We start from the raw sequence: 23,654 nt of genomic DNA on the forward strand, positions 1-23,654 counted from the left end.
AGGAGGAGGAGGAGGAGATTGGATTTATACCCCGCCCTTCGCTTGGAGTCTCAGAGCGGCTCACAAACTCCTTTCCCTTCCCCTCCCCACAACAGACACCCTGTGAGGTAGGCGGGGCTGAGAGAGCTCTGAGAGAGAACTGCTCTTTTTCAAGGACAGCTGTGCCAGAGCTTGTGACTGACCCAAGGTCACATCAGCAGGTGCAAGTGGAGGAGTGGGGAATCAAACCCGGTTCTCCCAGATTAGAGTCCGCACACTTTAACCACTACACCAAACTGGCTGGAGAAGAAGTGCAAGGCTCATGGCCCGTCATCAGCTGTCAACTGAAGAGACGGATGAGTAGTTTCAGGATGACTGCCAAGGAACTGGCTGGGAGTTCAGCTCATTAAGGCTTGGCTATAAATTCAGCAGGGAGAAACAGCAGTTTGTGGGTGCAACAAGTACATGCAGCTACTGGACCACCCACCTTGCTGCTACTGGATGTCTGCAACCTTGAACTGGACCTGACAACTGGCTTTTCTGAAACCCCTGACTTCAGACTGGACTTGCTGCCTGGAACTCCATGACCCTAGAATGGACACTGGTTAACCTGCTCTCTGGAACCCCTGACTTTCGGACTGAACTCTGGTTCCTCTCTGTAACCTTGCCTGTGACTTGCCCTGCTGGACCCCAGCCCGTGCCTCTGGGGGAAGTTACATCAGTACAGTCAATAACCTCACTTCAGCTCTGGCTGTTGAAGGATTAACAGCTCCAATAGTGCTCGCTATTCCCTGCCTTGACTCGGGCAGTAAAGAGCCCAGGGGGCGGGCACATGCAACAAGCCCCACCCCCTGCTCCCAGCAGCCCTCAGTCAGAGCAAGAAGCAGCCAGGTAAGTTGCAGAGGTCCTCCTGGGCCCAAAACAGTCCAGTGGCACCTTTAAGACCAAGTTTTATTCAGGTACAAGCTCTCCCTCCTCTGCGAGGACAGATCTCCCATTCTGCCCCCCTCCCAATAGCTAGCAATCCAAAACAGTCCAGTGGAGCCTGAGCGGTGGGTGTTGCATTCTGACACACTTCCAGTGATGTCAGGGGGTGTGGCCTATGCAAATAAGTTATGCTAATGTGTTATGCTAATGAGCTCCTGCACCTCTTTTTCTACGAAATGACCACTGGGTAGACCTGCTGACCTCCTGTACCTTTCATCCATACTCCGGAACCCAGGTTTACGGCGTCTTGTCTTAAGAATTACCATGTGCAAAAAGACGAATTTTTAAACATGGGTTGTCAACCAACATTTGTGGCAGAATAGTACTTGGTCTCCTTCCTGCTTGACCCTAAGGAGTCATCCAAGATCAAAAGTAAGAGAGGACTTAAGGTAAAGGTTTCCCTTGCTCAAAAACTAGTCGAATCGGACTCTAGGGGGCAGGGCTCATCTCCATTTCCAAACCAAACAGCCAGCGCTGTCCGAAGACGTTTCCGTGCCAAGGCACACGGAACGCTGTGGACAAGGGGGATCCAATAGATATTATTTACCTTGACTTCCAGAAAGCTTTTGATAAAGTTCCTCATCAAAGGCTCCTAAGTAAGCTCAAAAATCATGGGATAGAAGGACAAGTCCTTTTATGGATCAAAAACTGGCTAGTTCATAGAAAACAGAGAGTGAGTGTAGGTGGGAAATTTTCTCAGTGGAGGGTGGTAAGCAGTGGGGTACCACAGGGATCAGTACTTGGTCCACTGCTTTTTAACTTGTTCATTAATGATTTGGAGATGGGAGTAAGCAGTGAAGTGGCTAAATTTGCGGATGATACAAAGTTGTTCAAGGTGGTGAAAACCAGTGAGGATTGTGAGGCACTCCAAAGGGATCTGTCAAAGATGGGCGAGTGGGCGTCAACATGGCAAATGGGGTTCAATGTGGCCAAGTGCAAGGTGATGCACATTGGAGCCAAAAATCCTAAATATAAATACACATTGATGGGGTCTGAACTGGCAGAGACTGAGCAAGAGAGAGATCTTGGAGTTGTAGTGGATAACTCACTGAAAATGTCGAGACAGTGTGTGACTGCAATAAAGAAGGCCAATGCTATGCTGGGGATTATTAGGAAGGGTATTGAAAACAGATCAGCCAATATAATAATGCCCCTATATAAATCAATGGTGAGACCTCATTTGGAATACTGTGTGCAGTTCTGGGCACCACACCTTAAAAAGGATATTATAGCTTTGGAAAAAGTGCAGAAAAGGGCAACTCGAATGATAAAAGGGTTGGAACACTTTCCCTATGAGGAAAGGTTAAAGCGCTTAGGGCTCTTTAGCTTGGAGAAAAGACGACTGAGGGGTGACATGATCGAGGTTTATAAGATTATGCATGGGAAAGAGCAGGTAAAGAAAGAGGTACTTTTCTCCCTTTCTCACAATACAAGAACTCGTGGGCACTCCATGAAACTGCAGAGCGGTCGGGTTAGAACGGATAAAAGGAAGTACTTCTTCACCCAAAGAGTGATTAACACATGGAATTCACTGCCACAGGAAGTGGTGGGTGCTACAAGCATGGACGGCTTCAAAAGGGAATTAGATAAGCATATGGAGCAGAGGTCCATCAGTGGCTATTAGCCACAAGGTATAGCTAGGGGCTCTGGGGCAAGTGATGCTCTGTCTTCTTGGTGCTTGGGGGGGGGGTCAACAGTGGGAGGGCTTCTAATGTCCTGGCCCCACTGCTGGACCTCCTGATGGCACTGGTATTTCTGGCCACTGTGTGACACAGAGTGTTGGACTGGATGGGCCTTTGGCCTGATCCAACATTGGCGTCTCTTATGTTCTTATGTTCTCTTTATCTACTTGCAATTTCTTGCTTTTGGACTGCTAGGTTGGCAGGAGCTGGGGCCAGAGACAGGATCTCACTCTGCCACATGGCACTAGGGTCTTGAATTGCCGGACTACAGACCTTCCGGTCTGCAGTTCAGCGTCTTAACCTATGAGCCACTGCAGGCCACCTAATCCAACCCCCTGACTGGTACAGGAAATTCAAAGCAAGAGCATTCCTAGCAAATGTTGTTCCTGTCAGCACCAGAGGAGGACTCACAATAACATGTCTAAATTATGGGTGGAAAGGCACTGGCTGACTATTAGGGGGGGAAATGTTAAGGCTAGTTCAGCAGTGGAATCGACTGCCTTGGGAGGTGGCGAGCTTCCCCTCACCGACAGTCTTCAAGCAGCAGCTGGACGAACACTTGTCAGGGATGCTCTAGGCTGACCCTGCTCCTTCCAACTCTCTATGATTCTATGAATGGCCGACCCACATCTTCTTGAAGACCTCCTCCAATGATAGCTCAAGATGGGTAGCCGTGTTACTCTGTCTGTAGCAGTAGAAAAGAGCAAGAGTCCAGTAGCACCTTAGAGACTAACAAAATGTGTGGCCGGGGAGGTGCTTTTGTGAGTCGCTACTCACTTCTTTGGCATCTAAAGCAGGGGTCATTTGGGACCGGAACGAGCCGGAGCAGGCACAAATGGCGGTGGCGGCAAGCCCCGCCCCCAGCGGGCTTGTGGAAGAAGCAAAAAGAGAAGGGGTTTAAAGCTTAAACTCCTCCTCTCTAGAGTCGCGCCGCAGCAACGGCACGATCTCCTATTGTATCCTATGGTCCCATCGAATACAATGGAAAGATCGTACCGCCACTGTGGCATCTCCAGAAAGAAGGGGTTTAAACTTTAAACCCCTTCTCTCTTCGCTCCCCCCCCGCCGCCTGCCTTGGCAGGCCGGCTGGGGAAGGGGAGGGGAGGCTTTTGAAGATGCCTCCCCCACCTTTTTTTGCTTCCCCTTCTGACACACTTCCGGTGATGTCAGGGGGCGTGGCATATGCTAATGAATTATGCTAACAGGTATGCTAATGAGCTCCTGCACCTCTTTTTCTATGAAATGACCCCTGATCTAAAGTATCTGAAGAAGTGAGCAGTGACTCACAAAGAAAGCCACTATCCTGCCACAAATTTTGTTAGTCTTTAAGGGTGCTACTGGACAGAGCTACTGGACAGAAGGCTCTCTTCTACTCCCAGTGAGGGACACCTAAGCCCAGGTCACGGGTTCCACTGTCCAACCGTTCTTACCGTTAGGAAGTTTCTTTTAAAGTTCGAATGAAATCTATCCACTTGTAACTTAAGCCCATGTGGTACAGTCTTACCCTCTGCGTTAGATCCTGAAAATTTGCTAGAGGGAGGGTTGCAGTACGCAAAGAACTTAATATACCAAAGATTTAAGGATATTGAAGCACAAAACGACTATGCAGCCCTACCTTCCTATTATAAGAGGCTAAAGCTGGGACCAAGTTTAAATGCCACATCTTACCTTGGACTCATAAAAAACCCTAACCATAGATGGGCATTTACTAGAGCATGGCTTGATGCGTTACCCTTAGCAGTACTTTATGGTAGATATACCCGGACTCCCACGCACCAGAGAATTTGCTCCTGTTTGTTAGAACAGGTGGAGTCGGCCTCCCATATATTACTCCATTGTCCTATGTACGACGAAGAGAGACAGCAGTTGTTGATGCCCCTTCTCTCACGTTTTAAACCCTTGGCTAATTATCTTACATATGCCAAGGAATGTTTGATGAAGTTCTTATTGGCTGATACTTAAGATTCTGTCTCACGCAATGTTGCTAAATATTGTTATCTGGTAATTAAAAAGCGTAGAATGTACTGTAACTCGAGCCATTAATGACGGAATTGACCGGTTTCGTATTTTAGTATTTAAGGCTGCAAGGATTCTATGTCGTAGACTCGGTGTTGTACTATTTTGGTTTATTTTGCTGGTCTTATGACTGTTCTTAATAAATTTGTCTTACCCTCTGCAAAAACACAGAAGTAGTTTAGATAGGCCTTCTTCCATGAGACGGCCTTTCAGGCTGACGTATTTGCTCAGCAACAGGCAGAAGAAAATATGGCGTTTTCACAGCATTGTAAAATTGCTCACAGGCTTTCGTGGTCAACAAGCAGGATATAAATATAGCAGTCAAAACAATTTCAAAGAGGCACCCAATTTGGGTTGATTCCTGGTACCGGTTTTTGCACTTAAGAATATAAATTGGTAATGAGAATAGCAGCTGCCAAAAAGGATGTCAGACTCACGGTTTATAAACAGCTTCCTCTCAAATTTGGCAGCTCCTGGTTCAGAGTACAGTCGGTGCCGCCTCCTCCAGCTTTTCCGCTACTAAATCAGAGAGACTCAAATAATATGCACAGTATCCAGATGTTCATTCAAGGTGGGTCCAGAGAAGCTGGGTTTTAAGACCAACAAAGTTTTATTTAAGACCAACAAAGTTTTATTCAAGGTATAAACTTTTGTGTGCATGTACACAAAACCTTAGGAGCTGCGGTGGCTCAAGTGGTTAAGACGCTGAACTGCAGGCTGTGGGAGGTCAGTAGTTCAGCAGTTCGAGACCCAGGGGCCGCATGACGGAGTGAGCTCCCGTTTCTAGTTCCAGCTCCTGCCAACCTAGCAGTTCGAAAGCAAGAAATTGCAAGTAGATAAATAGGTACCCCTTCGGTGGGAAGGGAACAGCGTTCCATGCGCCTTGGTGTTTAGTCATGCCGGACACATGACCACGGAAACATCTTTGGACAGCGCTGGCTCTTCGGCTTGGAAACGGAGATGAGCACCACAACCCTAGAGTCGGATTCGACTGGCTTTCGAGCAAGGGAACCTTTACCTTTACACAAAACATTATACCCAGAATCAAATTTTCTTGGTCTTAAAGGTGCCACTGGATCTGAAGAGGTGTGTATGCACACGAAAGCGTATACCCAGAATTAACCTTTGTTGGTCTCAAAGGTGCCACTGGATATGAAGAAGTATGCATGTACACGAACGCTTATACCCAGAGTTAAACTTTGTTGGTCTCAAAGGTGCCAGTGGATTCACACTTTGTTCTAGTTTCCAGATGAGAAATCCACTGCCTCCAGTGTAAGGGCCGCACGTGGCCATTCTGCTTATCAGCTACCGGAGCCACGCCCAGAGTTTGTCTGGTCAAAGCAGATCATGACGGGCAGGCCAGGGAACCGTGAACCTACCCGCCTCCCTCCTTGTTCTGAATCCCCACCCAGTGCCCCTACCTGGTGCATTTCAGTTGTCTCAACATCAAGAGGGTTATGTCCGCTTCACCAGGGTCAGCTTGGATTTCTACCTTTGATTTCATACTGTCCCTCACTACACATTGCATCCAAGACGTTCTTTGAGTTAGCCTCACCCTACCCCCAACCCTTCAGGCACCTTCCCGTAGAGTGGACATTTTAAGTCAGTGATAAATCAGCTGACAGTCCCCGAGATTTCGTTATCCAGGAGAAGCCCCCACCGAGCTGTCGAGCCGGGGAAAGGTAATAAATTGCCTCCTGATTTCTCAGCCCTGCAGAAAAGGGAATCGTTACTAATCACGGTCCAAATGAATTGGACTCTACGGGCATGCTGAGTGGGCACAGAGTACACTTGAGGAGGAGCTGGCGAGATCCGTCACAGACCCAGTGGATAGAGTGTTCATAGGAGGCTGCCAGACACACAGTTAAATCCTCGGCCCATCTGAATCAAAACGGCGTGCTCCAATGATCCCCAGCACGGCGCCTGTCAGTGGACTCCCTGGAACACATTTGCCTCTTACGCCTGACAAGAAAAAGCCAAAGATTCTTTGAGGGAACAGAAAAATACCTGGGAGCTTTGGGCCACTCCCTACCAGCTGTCCGGCTACCAAAGCACTCGGGTCTTTCTGGACCGCTACATCGCAGACAGACCCCCCCCCCCTTGGCTCACAATGAGACGTTCTGGTGTCTCTGGGCCTGGCGACCTCTCCCCATAGCTGACCAGCATCTTTCTTTGCAAACCAGATGGCATTTCTTCCAAAGCGAAGAGACAGTTCCCGTTTTCCTCCTCTGCACAAGGGGATTGAGAAGCACCAATCCGCTCAGAACCAGGGGTCTCTGTGGTTAAGATGTGGCTTGGCTTGGAACTTTCCCACTGTGGTAGCCAGCGGGCGTGTCTCCAAATTCCACAGATTTCCACAATCTCAAAAAGGCTGGGGACTGCAAGTCTACCCTGACTGGGACCGACACCTGCTACTACCTGAGGTTGTTCAACTGCAAATGCCAGGGATGGAATTTGGGACTTCGGGCAAGCTAAGCAGGTGCTCTGTCCCTGAGCCATGGCTCTTGGGGAGTCTTGCATATCACTAGAAAGGGTCAGTCTTTGCCTCCGCTTCCCATCTGGGAAACGGATGCAGTCAGCCACTTCAATGACAAACTTAACAATCCAATAAAGTGTCTTGGCAGTCAGTTTAATGAAAACAAGGTGCAAACATCTGGATAAAAACAGAAACGCTACTTAAATCAGTTGCTTGTCGGAGGCCACGTGTGCAGCAGTGACGGCCGCCATGTGCAAATGGCAATCCTCAATACAGGATCAGCCACTGCTTAACTCAAGAAGGACCATTTTAGTTCCCCGTCAGTCTTTGAAAGCAAACTTAAAAGGAAGAAGAGCTTCCCAAGGAGCACACCGATGAAAATTAAGAACTTGCGTTCCTTTATACTTAAAGGGGGGAAAGTAGGGAGGAGCTGCAGCACTGCGAAATAAGGGAGGTCTGTTATGCATTTCCTTCGGAGAAGATGAGACACTCTGCCGAACTCTTTGTACCTAGAGCAAGCTAGATGGCAGCGTGCCGACCCAACTTGGCACCGTCCTCTGTTGCTCCGGGTCAGATGACAGCCAGCATTCAGGGCTAACAAAGAACCCTCTTTCATTATCTGCAAGCTTCCCCACATACAACTCTTCGGGACCCAAAAGTACATTTCTGCCCCAATACCTGCTTACTGTCAAGTTCCACGCAAGAGTGAGTACTGTCAGTTGCAGTTAAGTCTTGGGGGAGGGAGGGGAATTTCCCCAACTTAGGGAGGTTTGTTAGAGCCCGTTTTAAGGGGTTCTGACTTCGATCTGGCCCACAGCTTGCTCTTTTAAAACATTCTAGCCCAAATAATTACTCCAATATTGCAGCCAATAAAAAATCTGGACAAATTGAAGGCTCCAGCAACTGGAGGAGAAAGGGTTAGGCACACCAAGAATATTTCCACCAAGAGACAACAAGACAGCCAAGAGGTTAGCATACAGGTTTATTAGTGTTAATTCAGCAAAGTGGTACAGGATCAGTATATAAGACCGACACAGAGACATGGGTTACAAAATATTGTCGAAGCCCCCTATAATTATTGCAAGCAACTAAGAGACACAGTATAAGGGTCTGTAGCTTTAAGAGAAAAGAACAGGCCCTGTGATTTGAGAATTGAGAAGTGCACTTGGGGACTGCCGGAACAGATGTGAGAAAAGGTACAACCAATCAGAGAGCACCAAGGCTCCGAGTTCCTGAACTTTCTCCACCCCCCACGTGCGTGTTACAAAGAAAAGCAAATTACATTTCATTCCAAAAATGGGCAGCCACACTCCGTGGTCGCTGGACGTGCATTATCATCTAACGTTCAAGGCATCGACTTACGCAAGATTCGTAAACTCGGTGAAAAGAGAGGGGGGGAACTAAAATATGAAGCAAAAAAAATCATAATTTAAAAAATATATATGCATGCAAGATGGAATGATAAAGAAACAAAACAAAACTGGGAAGTCTCTCTTTGGTCTTAACAAAGCAATGGAACCAAGGTCCTTAGAAAGCAGCTGACCTAGCAACTGCTCCGGACTGCAAGACTAGATCGAATGGGTGGAAATTACAAGGGAATCGATACCAGCTAAATACCAGGAGAAACATCTTAAGTGCAAGAGTGGCTGAGCAGTGGAACAGTCTGCCTCGGGAGGTGGTGGAGGCTCCTTTGCTGGACGTTTTGAAGCGGAGGCCGGATGACCCTCTTTCGGGTATGTTGTAGGGCTATCTTTCGGCTCTGCTCCTGCAGAGTGCAGGGGGTTGGACTAGATGACCTGCAAGATCCCTTCCAACTTTAACATTCTGAGTCTATGAATGTCACCCCCACACACACACACAACAGTCTCACTGCATGAGGCCCAGTCTGGTGGCCGGCTAGCCGTGAGAAGGCATCAAACAGGTATCCTGCTACAGAGCTAGAAAGCTTCTTGCAGACTCTCTCAACTCCTACCACACTCTGCTGGAAACAGGTTTGTCGCGTGATGTTTCAGAACAACTGCACTCAAGAACTGCAGAAATGCACACAAGCTTTCCCTCATCAGTCTTTTCTCCTTGCGAGCCACCAAGCTAGCTTCTCTCCGTGATGGCTGATATATCCTCAGCCAGGCATCATTCTGAGCCACTTCAGAACAATGCAACTGCCATGAACAACCGCTGCTTCCCTGTAGCCTGGACGCATGGACATACCTACTTAACCACCTCGTGGCCTGCAGGAGACCCCCAGCTGAGCATTCACTGGGAACACAGTCTGGGGAAACCTACCCGTCCTACTGACCTGCGTGCCTAGCCAATCACAGGAACTAAACAGCAGCCAGGGCGGTTTCTCAGCCCTGACATCAGCCCTGAATCAGGCAGACCACGTTTAGGCGCTGGAGGATGACTTCCATACAAGAGCAGGCCTCGCCTCTTGCACAGCATCTGGAAATAAAGCCGCTCTAAAGCTGTTCTATGGTAATTTAATGGGGAGTAGGATGTGGCCTGTCCCTGACAAACAGCTTCTCCTCGAAAGGGTGGGAACTGTTCTGTCTAGTTGCAAATATTAACTTTATCCCAGCTTTGCTCTCTTACGCACTATTCTTATGACTTTTAGGCTGCGGTCACACGCGCTAAATAATCCACTTTCAATCCACTTTCAGAGCACTGTCCAACTGGATCTTACTGTGTGAACTGGCAAAATCCAATTCGAAAGTGCTTTGAAAGTGAATTATTTAGTGTGTGTGACCGCAGCCATAGTTTCTGCCCTCAATTAACGTTTAATTTTATAGATTATGGGGTGAGGGGGGTGTCGGCCATGTCGGTCTGAAGCAGCAGAATCACGTCTGAGTCCCCTGGCACCTTTTAAGACCAACAAAGTTTTATACCGGGTAGAAGCTTCCATTTGCTCTTTGTGCACACGAAAGCCCCGAATAAACTTTGTTGGTTTTAAAGGTGCCACTGGACTCAAATTTGATTCTGTTTAATCTTACACCAACCCTTAGGAATCTCTCTCAGTCTTCTAGCTGTATGATCCTGACAGCGTACAGCTGTTTTTTAGGTCCTTGCAAAACCGGAGGTGCTTTTTTTGTTATTTCTCTTTTACCAGTACTTGAAAGGATAAGTCTTTTTGAAAGAAGACGAGATTGGATTCATACCCCATGGCCCTTCACTACCCAAGGGAGTCTCAGAGCGGCTTACAAACTCCTTTCCCTTCCCCTCCCCACAACAGACACCCTGTGAGGTAGGTGGGGCTGAGAGAGCTCTGACAGGAACAGCTCTTTTTCAAGAACAGCTCTTATCAGAACTATGGCTTGCCCAAGGTCATCCAGCAGCTGCGAGTGGAGGAGTGGGGAATCAAACCCGGTTCTCCCAGATTAGAATCCGCGCACTTAACCACTACACCAAACTGGCCATAGCTAACATCTCACAGTATTGTACACTTTCTCTAGGGGCACATTCAGGGGCAAGAAGCTGGACTAGAGGCTTCAATTCGACGGGTTCGATGCTATTGCAAGAAGGGCTGGCTCCTGGCACCTCGCTGGCACGCCAAGGCTAACAACAAACGGCGGCTCCTGTTCTGAATGCTCCGAAGGACCTGGCACCATGAGGCAGCCGGCTTCCAAACTAATGAGGCTGAGAGGCAGGACACGGCAACGCTCCTGCTTCCTGAAACAAAACCAAAGACTGAAAGGCCTCCCTGTCCCAGTGCACGTTCTAGTGGCGGGACCCGCGTCGAAACAATTCAGGAGCAAGGGACGCGAGCCATTTTACGCAGGGATCGTACCGGGTCTTGCGCTGAAACTGGGCTAGCGGGGGTCACCGATGCTCACGGATCTTCTGAGGACTCCAGTTAGTAGCACACCAGTGCTGAACTGCCACAACGCTTGGGCAGGGCAGGGCTTGGGCAGGGCAGTGTTGCGTGACATGCCTAGGGATCCGGCAGCCCCTTATTTATTTATTTCACCTTTACCCCGCCCTCCCCGCAAGGCGGGCTCAGGGCGGCTTCCAGAAACTGACAAGCAGTATACATTCACAATAAAAATACAAGGCATCATTACTGAAGTCAGCCCCTTGATGCTCTTACACACAGGCCGACCCCACGGGCAGGGCAGCTAGAGAACAGCAGCCTAAGACAAGACACCTCTACTGCACGAGGGCAAACGGGTGCGCCGATGGCCGAGAAGATGCTCAAGGGATGCCTCAGAATGACCGTAACAAAGAGGGGAAAGCCGGGCCTGGCCAGGTGCCTTCAACGACACTCCCCATTACTCGCACAAGCCTTAGAAAGGCCCAAACGAACAACAGTGTTCTCTTCTGGCTCCAGAGCCAAGCAATGCTCTGTCCTGTGCCCTGTGCCCTGTGTCCTCCCGGCTTGCCGCTAGCAAGCTCTGTTAGATACACCTGCTGAGGACGCTCAAAAGCTACAGAGCAGCCAGTGCTAAAGGAGAAGACAGTAGATTTTTGCTTTAACCTGAAAACTCAGTTGCTCTTCTCCAATAGCAGAAGCAGCAGGGCTATTTTTGGGCAGGAACGCACAGGAACGGAGTTCCAGCTGGCTCCCGAGTTGGCCACGCCCAGCAGGAACTCATTACCATAACAGGCCACGCCCAACAGCAGGAACTCATTAGGATTGGTTACATTAGGGGTGTGTGGCCTAACATGCAAAGGAGTTCCTGCTGCAAAAAAGGCCCTGGGTTTTGGCAACAAACAAGGTAAACAGAATAAGAACCAAAAGGTGGGTGTGGCTGGATGACCACACTTCTGGTAACATGGGGGTGCAGCCTAATAGGCCAATGAGCTGTGCTGACAGGGGTGTGGCCTAATATGCTAATGAGTTTCTGCTGTTGGGTGCGGCCTATTATGCTAATGAGTTCCTGCTGGGCTTTTTCCACACAAAAAAGCCCTGAGAAGCAGCAATGCCTCTCCCTCGCGGCAGCCGTGAAGTTGAACGGCAAATGCGGAAAGGGCACCGGCATTTGCTTTGCCTGGCCTTTGCGATATGCTCGGTCAAATGTATTCCTCGTCCAGCAAGCACCCCTCCACACCTCTGCAGAACACGAGTCGTGAGCTGCGAAGAGGACTAATGTGCAAGAAGCGTGGTGTGCACAGTAGGCCTCACCTTAGCGCTGGCCGTGTCTGACTTCTCGCCTTTCTAAGAGCATGAGCTTTCTCCATTTGAACCCACCTTCATCTGCAGCGTACATATCCTTTTTAAAAACCGTGCATAAGGCAACAGGAACACAATTCAGCTATGCTTCAAATAAAAAGAGAGAGAGAGAGAGATCTTTGCCTCGCAGGGCAAAGGAAACCTTGGATTTACCACTCTGGGACACTTCGAGAGCGCTCTCTCTCTCTCGCCCCCGTGCAGAGGGGCCAATTTCTATCCAAGAGAAGGCGGCTGCTGAAATTGCAAGTGACAAGCTAAACCCACAGACAGATCAGGAGACGTTCAAAGAGACAATTCCTTCCCGCTCTGGCGGCAGCCTTGTCAGATAATTATTTCATTAGTGATTTTGACATGTCTGGAGTCACTCCCTGCACTTCCCCGCAATGTTTCTTCTCCTCCTGTCAAGTCGGCAAGAGGAGAGGAATTTGCAGCGGATCAGCACCAAAGGTAGGTTCAGCGCGCCCGCCATAAACTTCCATGAAAGCAGAACCCTGTCTGGCGGCTACAAGCTTGATGTGAACAGCGCAAAACACGATCAAAGTGATCGCGCGTCGTCAACAGCCGAAGTGTGACAGCCTCCCCCCCCCCTTGAAGAATCCTTTGATAATGTTTGGGTGGTTGTTGGGTTTTTTTTTAAATGCACACAGTCAAATGCAGATTTTGGAATAACTGTTCAAAGGCAGTTCGAAAGGAAGAAATAAACCTGTTCCAAAATTGGGGTGGGGGTGGAGGCAATGTTAAATTAAGTTCCTTCTCTGGAATGACTTTTAGAGCAGCAGAAGAAATGGGGGGGGGGGTTTGAGGAGCGGATGAAGGGTGGAAAGCAGAAGTCAACCTAGCGGAAAACCTAAATGAAGGCATGCAAGGGATTGAAGCGGGCAACCAGGGCCGATTCCCCCTCCCCCCCCCAAAAAAAAATGTTAACTCAAATTTTTTAAAAATGCAAAATGGTGATTAAATTAAAAATGGGGGGGAGAGAGAGAAAATGAAGGCAATTTCAAAAGAGAGAAACTCATCGTTGTTTTTAAAAGTGCGGTTTCAACTCCCGCCAGGCACCTTTCGTGCTCACACCCGAGGAAGGTTTCAATAAGTGTTGCAGAGCAGAGGGAGGGAAGAGGAGGAGCAGGCGGAGGAGGAAGACGGTGGCCATCGGTTGGTCCGCCCTCTCGGTTCTTCGGCCTCAGAAAGGTCCAGGTAAAGAAGAGCTCTGTAAAATGCAGAGGGGTTGTGCGGTTTGTGTGTGTGTGTGTGTTTTAAGAAGTGCAATGGCGGGAAGGAAAAGCGCACTGGTCTCGTGTTGGTAGCAGCCTCAGAGTCTAGGCTTCTAGGAGGGAAAAAAGAGAGATAGAAAAGGGGGGGGAGACGACAGGAGAGAGGGAAAGGGTGGGGAAGGGTCATAAAAGCATTAAGTCGTTAGTAAACGTGAACATTAATGCACAATCAAGCAAAATAGTCCCTCTAGGGCAGCTGGCGGACCAGAGACAAGGGGAAGTGCACTTTTACGAGAGAGCCTCAAGCTGCAGTGGGGGTGGGGGGGGCAGGAAGGCCGCCGGTCGACTCTACTAAGCGTGCAGAAATTAGCGGGCATCTGTGTCCGTTAGCGGGAGAGTGCTGCCAGGCTGAGGAGTACAGGAGGCCCCTAAAAGCACACCGCTGAAAGCCAATGCCTCCGGCAGAGAACTCTCTGGGGGTTTCAGCCTAGCTCTGAAAGCCCTGAGCACACGGGGCTCTCGCCGCCATCGAGAGGAAATCGAGATGACTCAGCTCGTTGCGGGGACGTGAGCGGCTATAACGGGACTGGGTTCGAATGGCGAGAGACACTCCTTCCATAAGCAAGTAAAAGAAAAGAACAACCAGAGGCAGAGCCTACCAGGAATATCTCTCGCATAAGCCTGACTGAAATGAAAGGACGAGATCCGCTCGGGGGGTTTCAACGTGCCCAAAAGCTCCTGGTTGACTGGGGTCCAAGTCCTGCCCACCCCTCCACCTCACAGGTGTCAAAAAGCTTGAGAATAAGAAGCATATAAGCAGATTTATTGATCGCATTTAATGTAACCAATATTTTTTTATTTTCACTATAAGCTCTGTATTGTAACCATTATATGACCACCACCTCCTGGGGTTTTGGTAGTTTCCCTTTACTTTCTCCCGTGGTTTATAGTCCCCTGTCCCTATTTTCTTGTAGTGTTTTAGAAAATAATTTAAAAAAAAAAAAGCAGCTTGAGAATATGGCAGTATCGTATCCAGGGCTATTTTTGGGCAGGAACGCACAGGAACGGAGTTCCGGCTGGCTCCCGAGTTGGCCACGCCCAGCAGGAACTCATTAGCATAATAGGCCACACCCAACAGCAGAAACGCATTAGGACTGGCTACATTAGGGGTGTGTGGCCTAACATGCAAAGGAGTTAAAAAAGCCCTGGATTTTGACAACAAAGAAGGTAAACAGAATAAGAAGGGAAAGGTGGGTGTGGCTGGATGACCACACTTCTGGTAACATGGCCATTTCTAACGATTTGCCAGCCTTGACCGTCTGGTGTTCGTCTCATGACCTGGCGGCATCTCGGACCTCCGTAGGACATGGAGGCAACCACCTTGGGTTCTTCCCAGTCGGAGGGAAGCCTCCAGGAACTGTTTCCTGAACACCACAACAGACGGCTGCTATACCAGTGAGACGCACAGCAATGTGGCACACACTCCAAACAAACCCAGCGGCAGTGCCTCACCACTCCTGCAGCTTACCAGACCTTCACTCCGCACTGCTGGGTGGAAGACATGCAGACAACTGGCCTTGAAGCAGGGCCCGGGATATCTTGAGCTTCAGTGCGGACCCAGGTGGGCAGCCGAACCTATGTCTGTTCTGACCAGCAGCAGCTCTTTCTGGGTGCTCAAGGAAACGGCCCTGCCCTGGAGGGAACCTGGGACCTTATGCATGCAAATCAAGCATGCAAGCGACCACCGGCTACAGGCCTTCCCGTTACTCAGACCAGATCCTGAGACTACCTTGAGTTAGGCCTAAGAGAGCCAGTTTGGTGTCGCGGTTAAGTGCGCGGACTCTAATCTGGGAGAACCTTGTCTCATTCCCCACTCCTCCTCCACTTGCACCTGGCTGGCTGACCTTGGGCAAGCCGTAGTTCTGATAAGAGCTGTCCTTGAAAAAGAGCAGTTTCTGTCAAGAGCCCTCTCAGCCCCACCTACCTCACAGGCAGTGTTCCCTCTAAGCTGAGTTAAGTGTGAGCTAGCTCACAGTTTTTTAGCCACTGGCTCACACACTTTTTGTCTTAGCTCAGGAAGGAAGGCTCCGGGGCAAACTAATTTATGCTCACAAAGTAGAATTTTTGCTCACAAGACTCCACAGCTTAGAGGAAGCATTGCTCACAGGGTGTCTGTTGTGGGGAGGGGAAGGGAAGGGAGGGGAGGGGAGTTTGTAAGCCGCTCTGAGACTCCTTTGGGTAGTGAAGGGCGGGGTATAAATCCAATCTCTTCTTCTTCTAAATCTCAACCCCATGAGGATACTGTGCCTCCTTCTCATGGTACTGGTACTCAAGGGGTTACACCTTGGTTTATGTCTGGTTGCTTTTTTATAACACATTTTGCTTTCCTGCAGGATTACTGATCCCGGGGCGAGTAAAACTCAAGCCCAGATGGTTTTCCTTCTTCCTTTTCTCTTCAAGCTGCCCCTTATGAAGCCTGGGACAAAATTTACGCTGCTTCACTTTGCCTTGTTCAGATGCTGTGAGTTATACTATAAAGCAAAGCAACACAGAGATAAGTACAAAAGCAGAAAGGATGTCAATTCCCTCTTTCCGACTAACCTATTTCATCCTGGGGGAGGCCTTTCAGGACACGTTACTGACACACTTGACATTGGGGAGGGGCAACAGTTTGTGATAGGGCCATTCTTTGCATGAAGAAGGCTGTAGGCTCAATCTTCAGTTAAAAGGACCTCATTAGTCCCATTGGGGATGGATCGTGGCTCAGAGCGGTAGAGCATCTGCTTGGCACACAGAAGGTCCCAGGTTCAATCCCCGGCATCTCCAGTTATGGGGTTCAGTGTTCCCTCTAAGCTGTTAGTGTGACCCAGCTCACAGTCTTTTAGCTCCCAGCTCACACACTTTTGCCTTTGCTCAGGAAGGAGGGCTCCAGAGCAACCTCATTTATGCAGCAGCCAAATCGCTCGCTCACAACTTCAATGCCAGTGGCTCACAAAGTAGAATTTTTGCTCACAAGACTCAACGGCTGAGAGGGACCATTGATGGGGTTCATGTAGTAGGCGATGTGGAAGACCTCCGCCTGAGACCCTGGAGAGCCACTGCCATTTTGAGTAGACAGAACCGACCCAGCTGGACCAATGTGTCTGATTCAGAATAAGGTAGCTTCGTATGTTCATTTCTCTTCTCACCCAAACCATTGTCTTCAAACAGCAACTGTATTACACCCATTGCAGCACTGCCTCTGGATCCCAGTGAGGTAATATTCTCTTTCCTCAGATGACCTTCAGGAGACCTGCCTCTGAAGTCTACTCCAAAGTTGATTAGAGTTCCTTAAGAATGTACCCGCCCGCCAAGGACACCTCTTTCCCAGCCTGTCTGTCACATGTTATTCTGAGCCTGAAATGCGTCTCTTCCCTCAACTACACTCCCAGGCTCCTACAAAGTTCTTTGTTTGTCTGATCTCCTCCTTGCCAGATGGGTGCTACCAGGGGCAAGACCACACCAGGGGAAGGAGCTACAGCAGCGACTGTCCTCGGAAGCTCTGGCATGGAAAAACACCAAGAGAAGAGACAAGGGACATGACCCGTCCCATGGGACAGACCTCGGGATGCAACCAGGAATCACGTGTGGGCTGGCCGGCCTGGTGTAGCCATTACCGTTACTGGCTAAATATCAGGAGAAACTTCCTAACTGTACGAGTGGCTGAGCAGTGGAACAGACTGCCTCGGGAGGTGGTGGATGCTCCTTCCCTGGATATTTTCATGCGGAGGCTGGACGGCCATCTTTCAGGTATGTCGTAGGGCTCTCTTTCGGCTCTGCTCCTGCAGAGTGCAGGGGGTTGGACTAGATGACCTGCAAGGGCCCTTCCAACTCTAACATTCTATGATTCTATCCTTCACAGGCATCCGTGAGAGCCAGTTTGGTGTCGTGGTTAAGTGCGCAGACTCTAATCTGGGAGAACCGGGTTTGATTCCCCACTCCTCCACTTGCAGCTGCTTGATGACCTTGGGCAAGCCGTAGCTCTGGCACAGCTGTTCTTGAAAAAGAGCAGTTTCTGTCAAGAGCTCTCTCAGTCCCGCCTACCTCACAGGGTGTCTGTTGTGGGGAGGGGAAGGGAAAGGAGTTTGTAAGCCACTCTGAGACACCTTTGGGTAGTGAAGGGCGAGGTATAAATCCACTCTCCTCCTCATCATCATCATCCACAGGACTTCACCAACAGTATCCGCTCCCATTCTGCCAGCCCACTAATGCTAGCTACAAAACCTTTGTGCGTGGAGATGCATTTAGTCAGAGCTGCTATTGTATAAAGCTGCAACATGCCCACCGCTTTTCCTTCGGAAACCCCAATTATTCCGATTTGTATAAAGCTGTGCAATTCAACTTTTCTGAGCAAAACTGGTGGCCAGGACGAAGACACCAACAAGGGCACGGGATAGGCAGCAGCCCTCCCTCCCTCCCCAGGACGCACATACAAACACAGACACACACACACAGAGTGAGAGAAAAATAACGTATCACTTCATCTCCACCCCTCCCCCTCCCAAAAAAAGATGCCAAAGCAAGAGAGCCATAAAAATGTCTAAGCTGCAAACTGAGTTGGGGCAGACATGCAGGGCTTGTGTGAGCGATGTTCTCTCTCCTAGGCAGGGATGGTTTCCAAGGTCTCCGAACAGGCAGGAAGTCAAAGAAAACCCTTCAGGCAGCACAACGGGGGTGGGGGAATGCTGAAAAGGGTACCCGCCCCAAAAAATCAAACACGATATTTCTAGAAATTAGACTAAACCTTGTATTTATACAGTATCACGTATTGCTTAGCATCATATATCTAATTCCGAACCCTGTAACAGTGTGAATCAACAGCTCTACAAAATAAAACTAGGGACAGATAGGAGTGGTTGCTCTACAAACCGGAAGTCCCAGGTTTGCAGAAAAATCTCCAGCCTCAAAAAAACAAAACAACCCCCCCAACCTTCCATTGGGGGAGTAAAACTCTCCAAAATAATAGAAACACCAGTAGCTTTACGAATGCCCGCTGAGCTCAGCTGCCATTTTAGAGGTTGCTAGGCAACCACGACACTATTGCTGAACCTTCCATGACTTGGTTTCTACAACACAAAGCCATGGGTGTTTTTTCCCCCCAAGGGTGGACTTGGGAGGCCAAAGCAGCCCTGGGATGTGTTCTGACCCCTTCCCTTGTCATAATCCCTAATGGAGGAGAACCTGATAGCAGCCACCTCAAGCCTGATTTTTCCTGGCAAGAAGCTGCCAGGGGGGAGGGAAGGAGGAAAAACCGAAGACAGGGGAGCAGATAAAGGTAGGCTGGCTGGTGGGTGGGAAGAAGAGAAGGGAATTGGACAAGGAGAGAGGCTATGGAGGCTGCCAGGGAAGTGAAGACGAAATAATGGGGGAGGGGGATACGGGAGAAAATGAGATCCCCCACCCCACCCCTGCAAGTCCTTGCAGCTCCCTCCCTTGTTACTTTCTGAAAAACTGTGCCGGCCTGTAAGCTTTGCCCACAACCCATGTGTGCATCTGGATCAAATGAGGCCACCGTGACTGCTACCGATCTTTGGGAATGACACCGAAATTGCTCTCATGAGCAGTGTTCCCTCTAAGCTGAGTTAGTGTGAGCTAGCTCACAGTTTTTTAGCCTCTGGCTCACACACTTTTGTATCAGCTCAGGAAGGAGGGCTCCAAAGCAAACTAATTTATGCAGTAGCCACATTGCTGCCTCACAACTTTAATGCCAGTAGCTCACAAAGTAGAATTTTTACCCACAAGACTCCACAGCTTAGAGGGAGCATTGCTTATGACTATGAGTACGATGAACTTGTGTTAACAAGGCTGTTTATGTGATAATTTGGGAAAGGGGAAGAGAGCCCAGAAAGCAAGGGAAGAAGCGGGCAACTTTGGACCATCTCAGATATACCATTTGAGTATTTTAAGATTGGGGGTGGGGGAGAGGGGCTTGCTAGAGAGAGCTGCCGGGCTCAACAAGGCCTCTTACAAGACTACAGCTGCTGGCAATGAAACAAGAGAACATCCCTTAGCACAGTAAACCTCTGTAAGGACAGGGGGAAAGCTACATATCTAACAAGGTTGCTGCTTTATCCTATGAATCCCAGAACCAGGAGGCAACATCAGGGGAAGGCCTCGGCCTCTCTGCCCTGTTGTTGGCCCTCCAGGGGAACTGGCTGGCCACTGTGTGAGATGGGATGCTGGACTAGATGGACCCTCCCTGGTCTGACCCAGCAGGGCTCTTCTGGTGTTCTTATAAGGGGAAGGCCTCGGCCTCCCTGCCCTGTTGTTGGCCCTCCAGAGGAACTGGTTGGCCACTGTGTGAGACAGGGGTGCTGGACTAGAGGGACCCTCACTGGTCTGATCCAGCAGGGCTCTTCTCAGGAGAAGAACAGGCCTCTCTGCCCTGTTCTTGGCCCTCCGGAGGAACTGGCTGGCCACTGTGTGAGATGGGATGCTGGACTAGATGGACCCTCCCTGGTCTGACCCAGCAGGGCTCTTCTGGTGTTCTTATAAGGGGAAGGCCTCGGCCTCCCTGCCCTGTTGTTGGCCCTCCAGAGGAACTGGTTGGCCACTGTGTGAGACAGGGGTGCTGGACTAGAGGGACCCTCACTGGTCTGATCCAGCAGGGCTCTTCTGAGGTTCTTCTCAGGGGAAGGCCTCGGCCTCTCTGCCCTGTTGTTGGCCCTCCAGGGGAACTGGCTGGCCACTGTGTGAGATGGGATGCTGGACTAGATGGACCCTCCCTGGTCTGACCCAGCAGGGCTCTTCTGGTGTTCTTATAAGGGGAAGGCCTCGGCCTCCCTGCCCTGTTGTTGGCCCTCCAGAGGAACTGGTTGGCCACTGTGTGAGACAGGGGTGCTGGACTAGAGGGACCCTCACTGGTCTGATCCAGCAGGGCTCTTCTCAGGAGAAGAACAGGCCTCTCTGCCCTGTTCTTGGCCCTCCGGAGGAACTGGCTGGCCACTGTGTGAGACAGGATGCTGGACGAGATCGACCCTCACGGCTCTGATCCAGCAGGGCTCTTCTTTCTTTCTTATGTGTTCTTATGTCCTAACTGCTAGGTGGAAGACACATGTGCTTCCAATACGTACACACACACACACACACACACACACAAAATGGCAGTACGGGATCACATTGTGGGGAAGCACCTCTCAACGTCAGAAGGGCAGATATGTACGCACACACACACACACACACACACACACAAATGGTGCTACCAAGAAGCTTACCCTTCCTGCCGCCTTCTATCCCGTGATCGCCGTTCTCTACCACAGCCGCAGGTCCGGGAGCTGAAGTACCTAAAAGACAAGACGTGGTCTTAACAATGTGTGGGGAACGGCCGATCTCATCTCAGCACCATCTTTTTAGCAACGCGTACGGGAGGCTTCGAACGCAAGCCTCCAGCTCCAGCCATTCTGAGTGCTCCCTTTGGGACGGATCGACTTCCTCGCGTTCTGCTCCACAGAAGCCACGGGCTTGCGGCCCGGCAGGGGAGCTTACCGGGGACGAGGCTGAGTGTGCGTGTTTTCTCCATCTGCAGCAATCCCGGCCCTCTGGCTGATGACACTGATGCCGCGCCCCAGCAATTTGAAAGAGGCACCCGCTGCAGCCAGCTTTTCAAAAATGCACCATTCCTGGGGTGAAGTATAATAGAGGTGTCTCCCGCTGGCACCACTGACGAAGGAAACGCCAAAGGGAAACGCAGAAAGTTGCTAGGCACTCCTAGGATAGGAACCTTCCCCCCCACACTTTTGGAAACGGCCCCCCTGCGGTCTAACACAGCAGTCAGGGCTCCTCCTCTGGATCCTGGCAACCACCCTGAGCGTTCTCCGGTGGCACAGCTAGCAGCGATACTTTTGAGGAGAAGGCTGTGGCTCAGTGGCAGAGTGTCTGCTTGGCATACGGAAGGTCCCAGGTTCAATCCCCGGTGGCATCTCCAGTCCAAAGGGTCAGGTGGCAGGTGATGAGAAAAGAAGAGGAGGAGATTGGATTTATGCCCCGCCCTTCACTACCCAAAGGAGTCTCAGAGCGGCTTACAAACTCCTTTTCCCTTCCCCTCCCCACAACAGACACCCAGTGAGGTAGGCGGGGCTGAGAGAGCTCTTGACAGAAACTGCTCTTTTTCAAGGACAGCTCTTATCAGAACTACGGCTTGCCCAAGGTCATCCAGCCAGGTGCAAGTGGAGGAGTGGGGAATCAAACCTGGTCCTCCCAGATTAGAGTCCATGCACTCAACCACGACACCAAACTGGCTCTCTGGAGGAGGAGGTGTATTCAGGTGATTTCCTTCTAGGGGTCAAGAGGAAAGGAAGAATCTCCATTACCAACCGTGTGGTCAGTCAGTCTGTTGTTGTACTTGTAACAGTAAGGATGCAGTCTTAACTGTTTGTCGTTTTGTAGATTTCCTGTGTACCTTTCCCTTTAGAAGTAAGGGTTTTTACATAGAATGAATATGCCTCCTCTCCAGTGAAGCAAAGATCCATTGCAAGCTCTGAATATCTAACTATTTTTACCAAATTTTCCAACAGAAACACATACAGATTTCCGCACCTCAGCATCTGGGAACAAGATACAAGTACAAAGGCGTCTCTATAAATAAAAACGGCTGATCTATAAGCAGAGTCATCAAAAGGCCCCAATCAAAAGGGGTGGGGAGCACAAGAGTGAAACAAAAACCAGACCCAGGAACACTGCTCCACACCGCCTTGCACAGAGACAGGCCTGGACTTCCCTCAGCAGCCTCAGGACAGCGAAGAGTAGCATCCACCCCCTCCGCCCCCCCATCACAAACGCTCCAGCTCTTGAAGCAGATGCTCCAAGTAAGCGGAAATCAGCCAAGACATTGACCGCCGTCCTTGCCAGATGTGGCCAGCCGTGCATCTCACAAGCCTCGCCACCAGCAACTCTCCAGCAGTGAAGAGAGTTCGGATGATTTTTCCTCTCTGGAGTGCTGGCACAAGAGTCCCCTGTAAAACACTCCTGTCCTCGGCAATGTTCCCTCTAAGCTGAGTTAGTGTGAGCCAGCTCACAGTTTTTTAGACTCCAGCTCACAGTTTTTTGTCTTCACTCAGGAAGGAGGAGGAGGAGGAGGAGGAGGAGGAGATTGGATTTATACCCCGCCCTTCACTACCCAAAGGAGTCTCAGAGCGGCTTACAAACTCCTTTCCCTTCCCCTCCCCACAACAGACACCCCGTGAGGTAGGTGGGGCTGAGAGAGCTCTTGACAGAAACCGCTCTTTTTCAAGAACAGCTCTTAACAGAACTACGGCTTGCCCCAGGTCATCCAGCCAGGTGCAAGTTCTCCCAGATTAGAGTCCGCGCACTTAACCACGACACCAAACTGGCTCTCTGGAGGGCTCCAGAGCAAACGGATTTATGCAGCAGCCAAGTCGCCCGCTCACAACTGTAATGCCAGCGGCTCACAAAGTAGAATTTTTGTTCACAAGACTTCACAGTTTAGAGGGAGCATTGGTCCTCGGTTTATCTTCCCCTTTCTCTCATACACCCCCCCCCCACACACCGCCACGTTGAAATTATTCAAATAATAGTTTTTGAAAGGATGCCCAAACTTCCCAAACCCTCGTCCAAACGATTAGATACTATTTACTGCACAAAATGGTTCACAGGCTTACTTGGAGACAGATCAAGATGGGCGGCCATGTTAGTCTTGTCTGTAGCAGTACAAAAGAGAGTCCAGGAGAAGTCTAACAAAATTGGTGGCGGGGGGGGAGGAGTTTTCGGGCGTCACCACTCATGTCTTCAGATACTGGACCCTTGCTCTTCTCTCTGAATGGAGGACCTCCCAAAAGTCCTATTTTTAACAGCCTTGCTCGGGGTCTTGCAGACTGAAGGCTTCAACTTCCTTGGCTGAGTCAGATCAAGATGGGCAGCCATGTTAGTCAGTCTGTAGCGGCAGAAAAGAGCAAGTGTCCCGTAGCACCTTAAAGACTCACAACATTTGTGGCGGGGGGGGGAGGGGGGAGCTTTTCTGAGTCACTACTCACTTCTTCAGGTATTTGGTTAGTCTTTAAGGTGCTACTGGACAGTTGCTCTTTTCTAAACTTAAAGGTAAAGGTTTCCCTTGCTCGAAAGCCAGTCGAATCCGACTCTAGGGT

General features: G+C 50.0%; 1 protein-coding gene across 9 annotated transcripts in view; it reads right to left on the bottom strand.

Moving 5' to 3' along the window:
* MAP4 (microtubule associated protein 4) overlaps positions 1 to 23,654 on the bottom strand; it is a 317,020-nt gene that overhangs the window by 173,773 nt on the left and 119,593 nt on the right. For all 9 annotated transcript variants that reach the window (XM_015422361.1, XM_015422360.1, XM_015422359.1 and 6 more), the window contains one exon: positions 20,769 to 20,837. In XM_015422361.1, coding sequence (XP_015277847.1) covers positions 20,769 to 20,837 — 69 coding nt within the window. The remainder of the gene's footprint in view (positions 1 to 20,768; positions 20,838 to 23,654) is intronic.

This window comes from Gekko japonicus, unplaced genomic scaffold (genome assembly GCF_001447785.1).
Source record: "Gekko japonicus isolate JY-2015 unplaced genomic scaffold, Gekko_japonicus_V1.1 scaffold915, whole genome shotgun sequence".
In the NCBI taxonomy this organism is placed as follows: Eukaryota; Metazoa; Chordata; class Lepidosauria; order Squamata; family Gekkonidae; genus Gekko; species Gekko japonicus.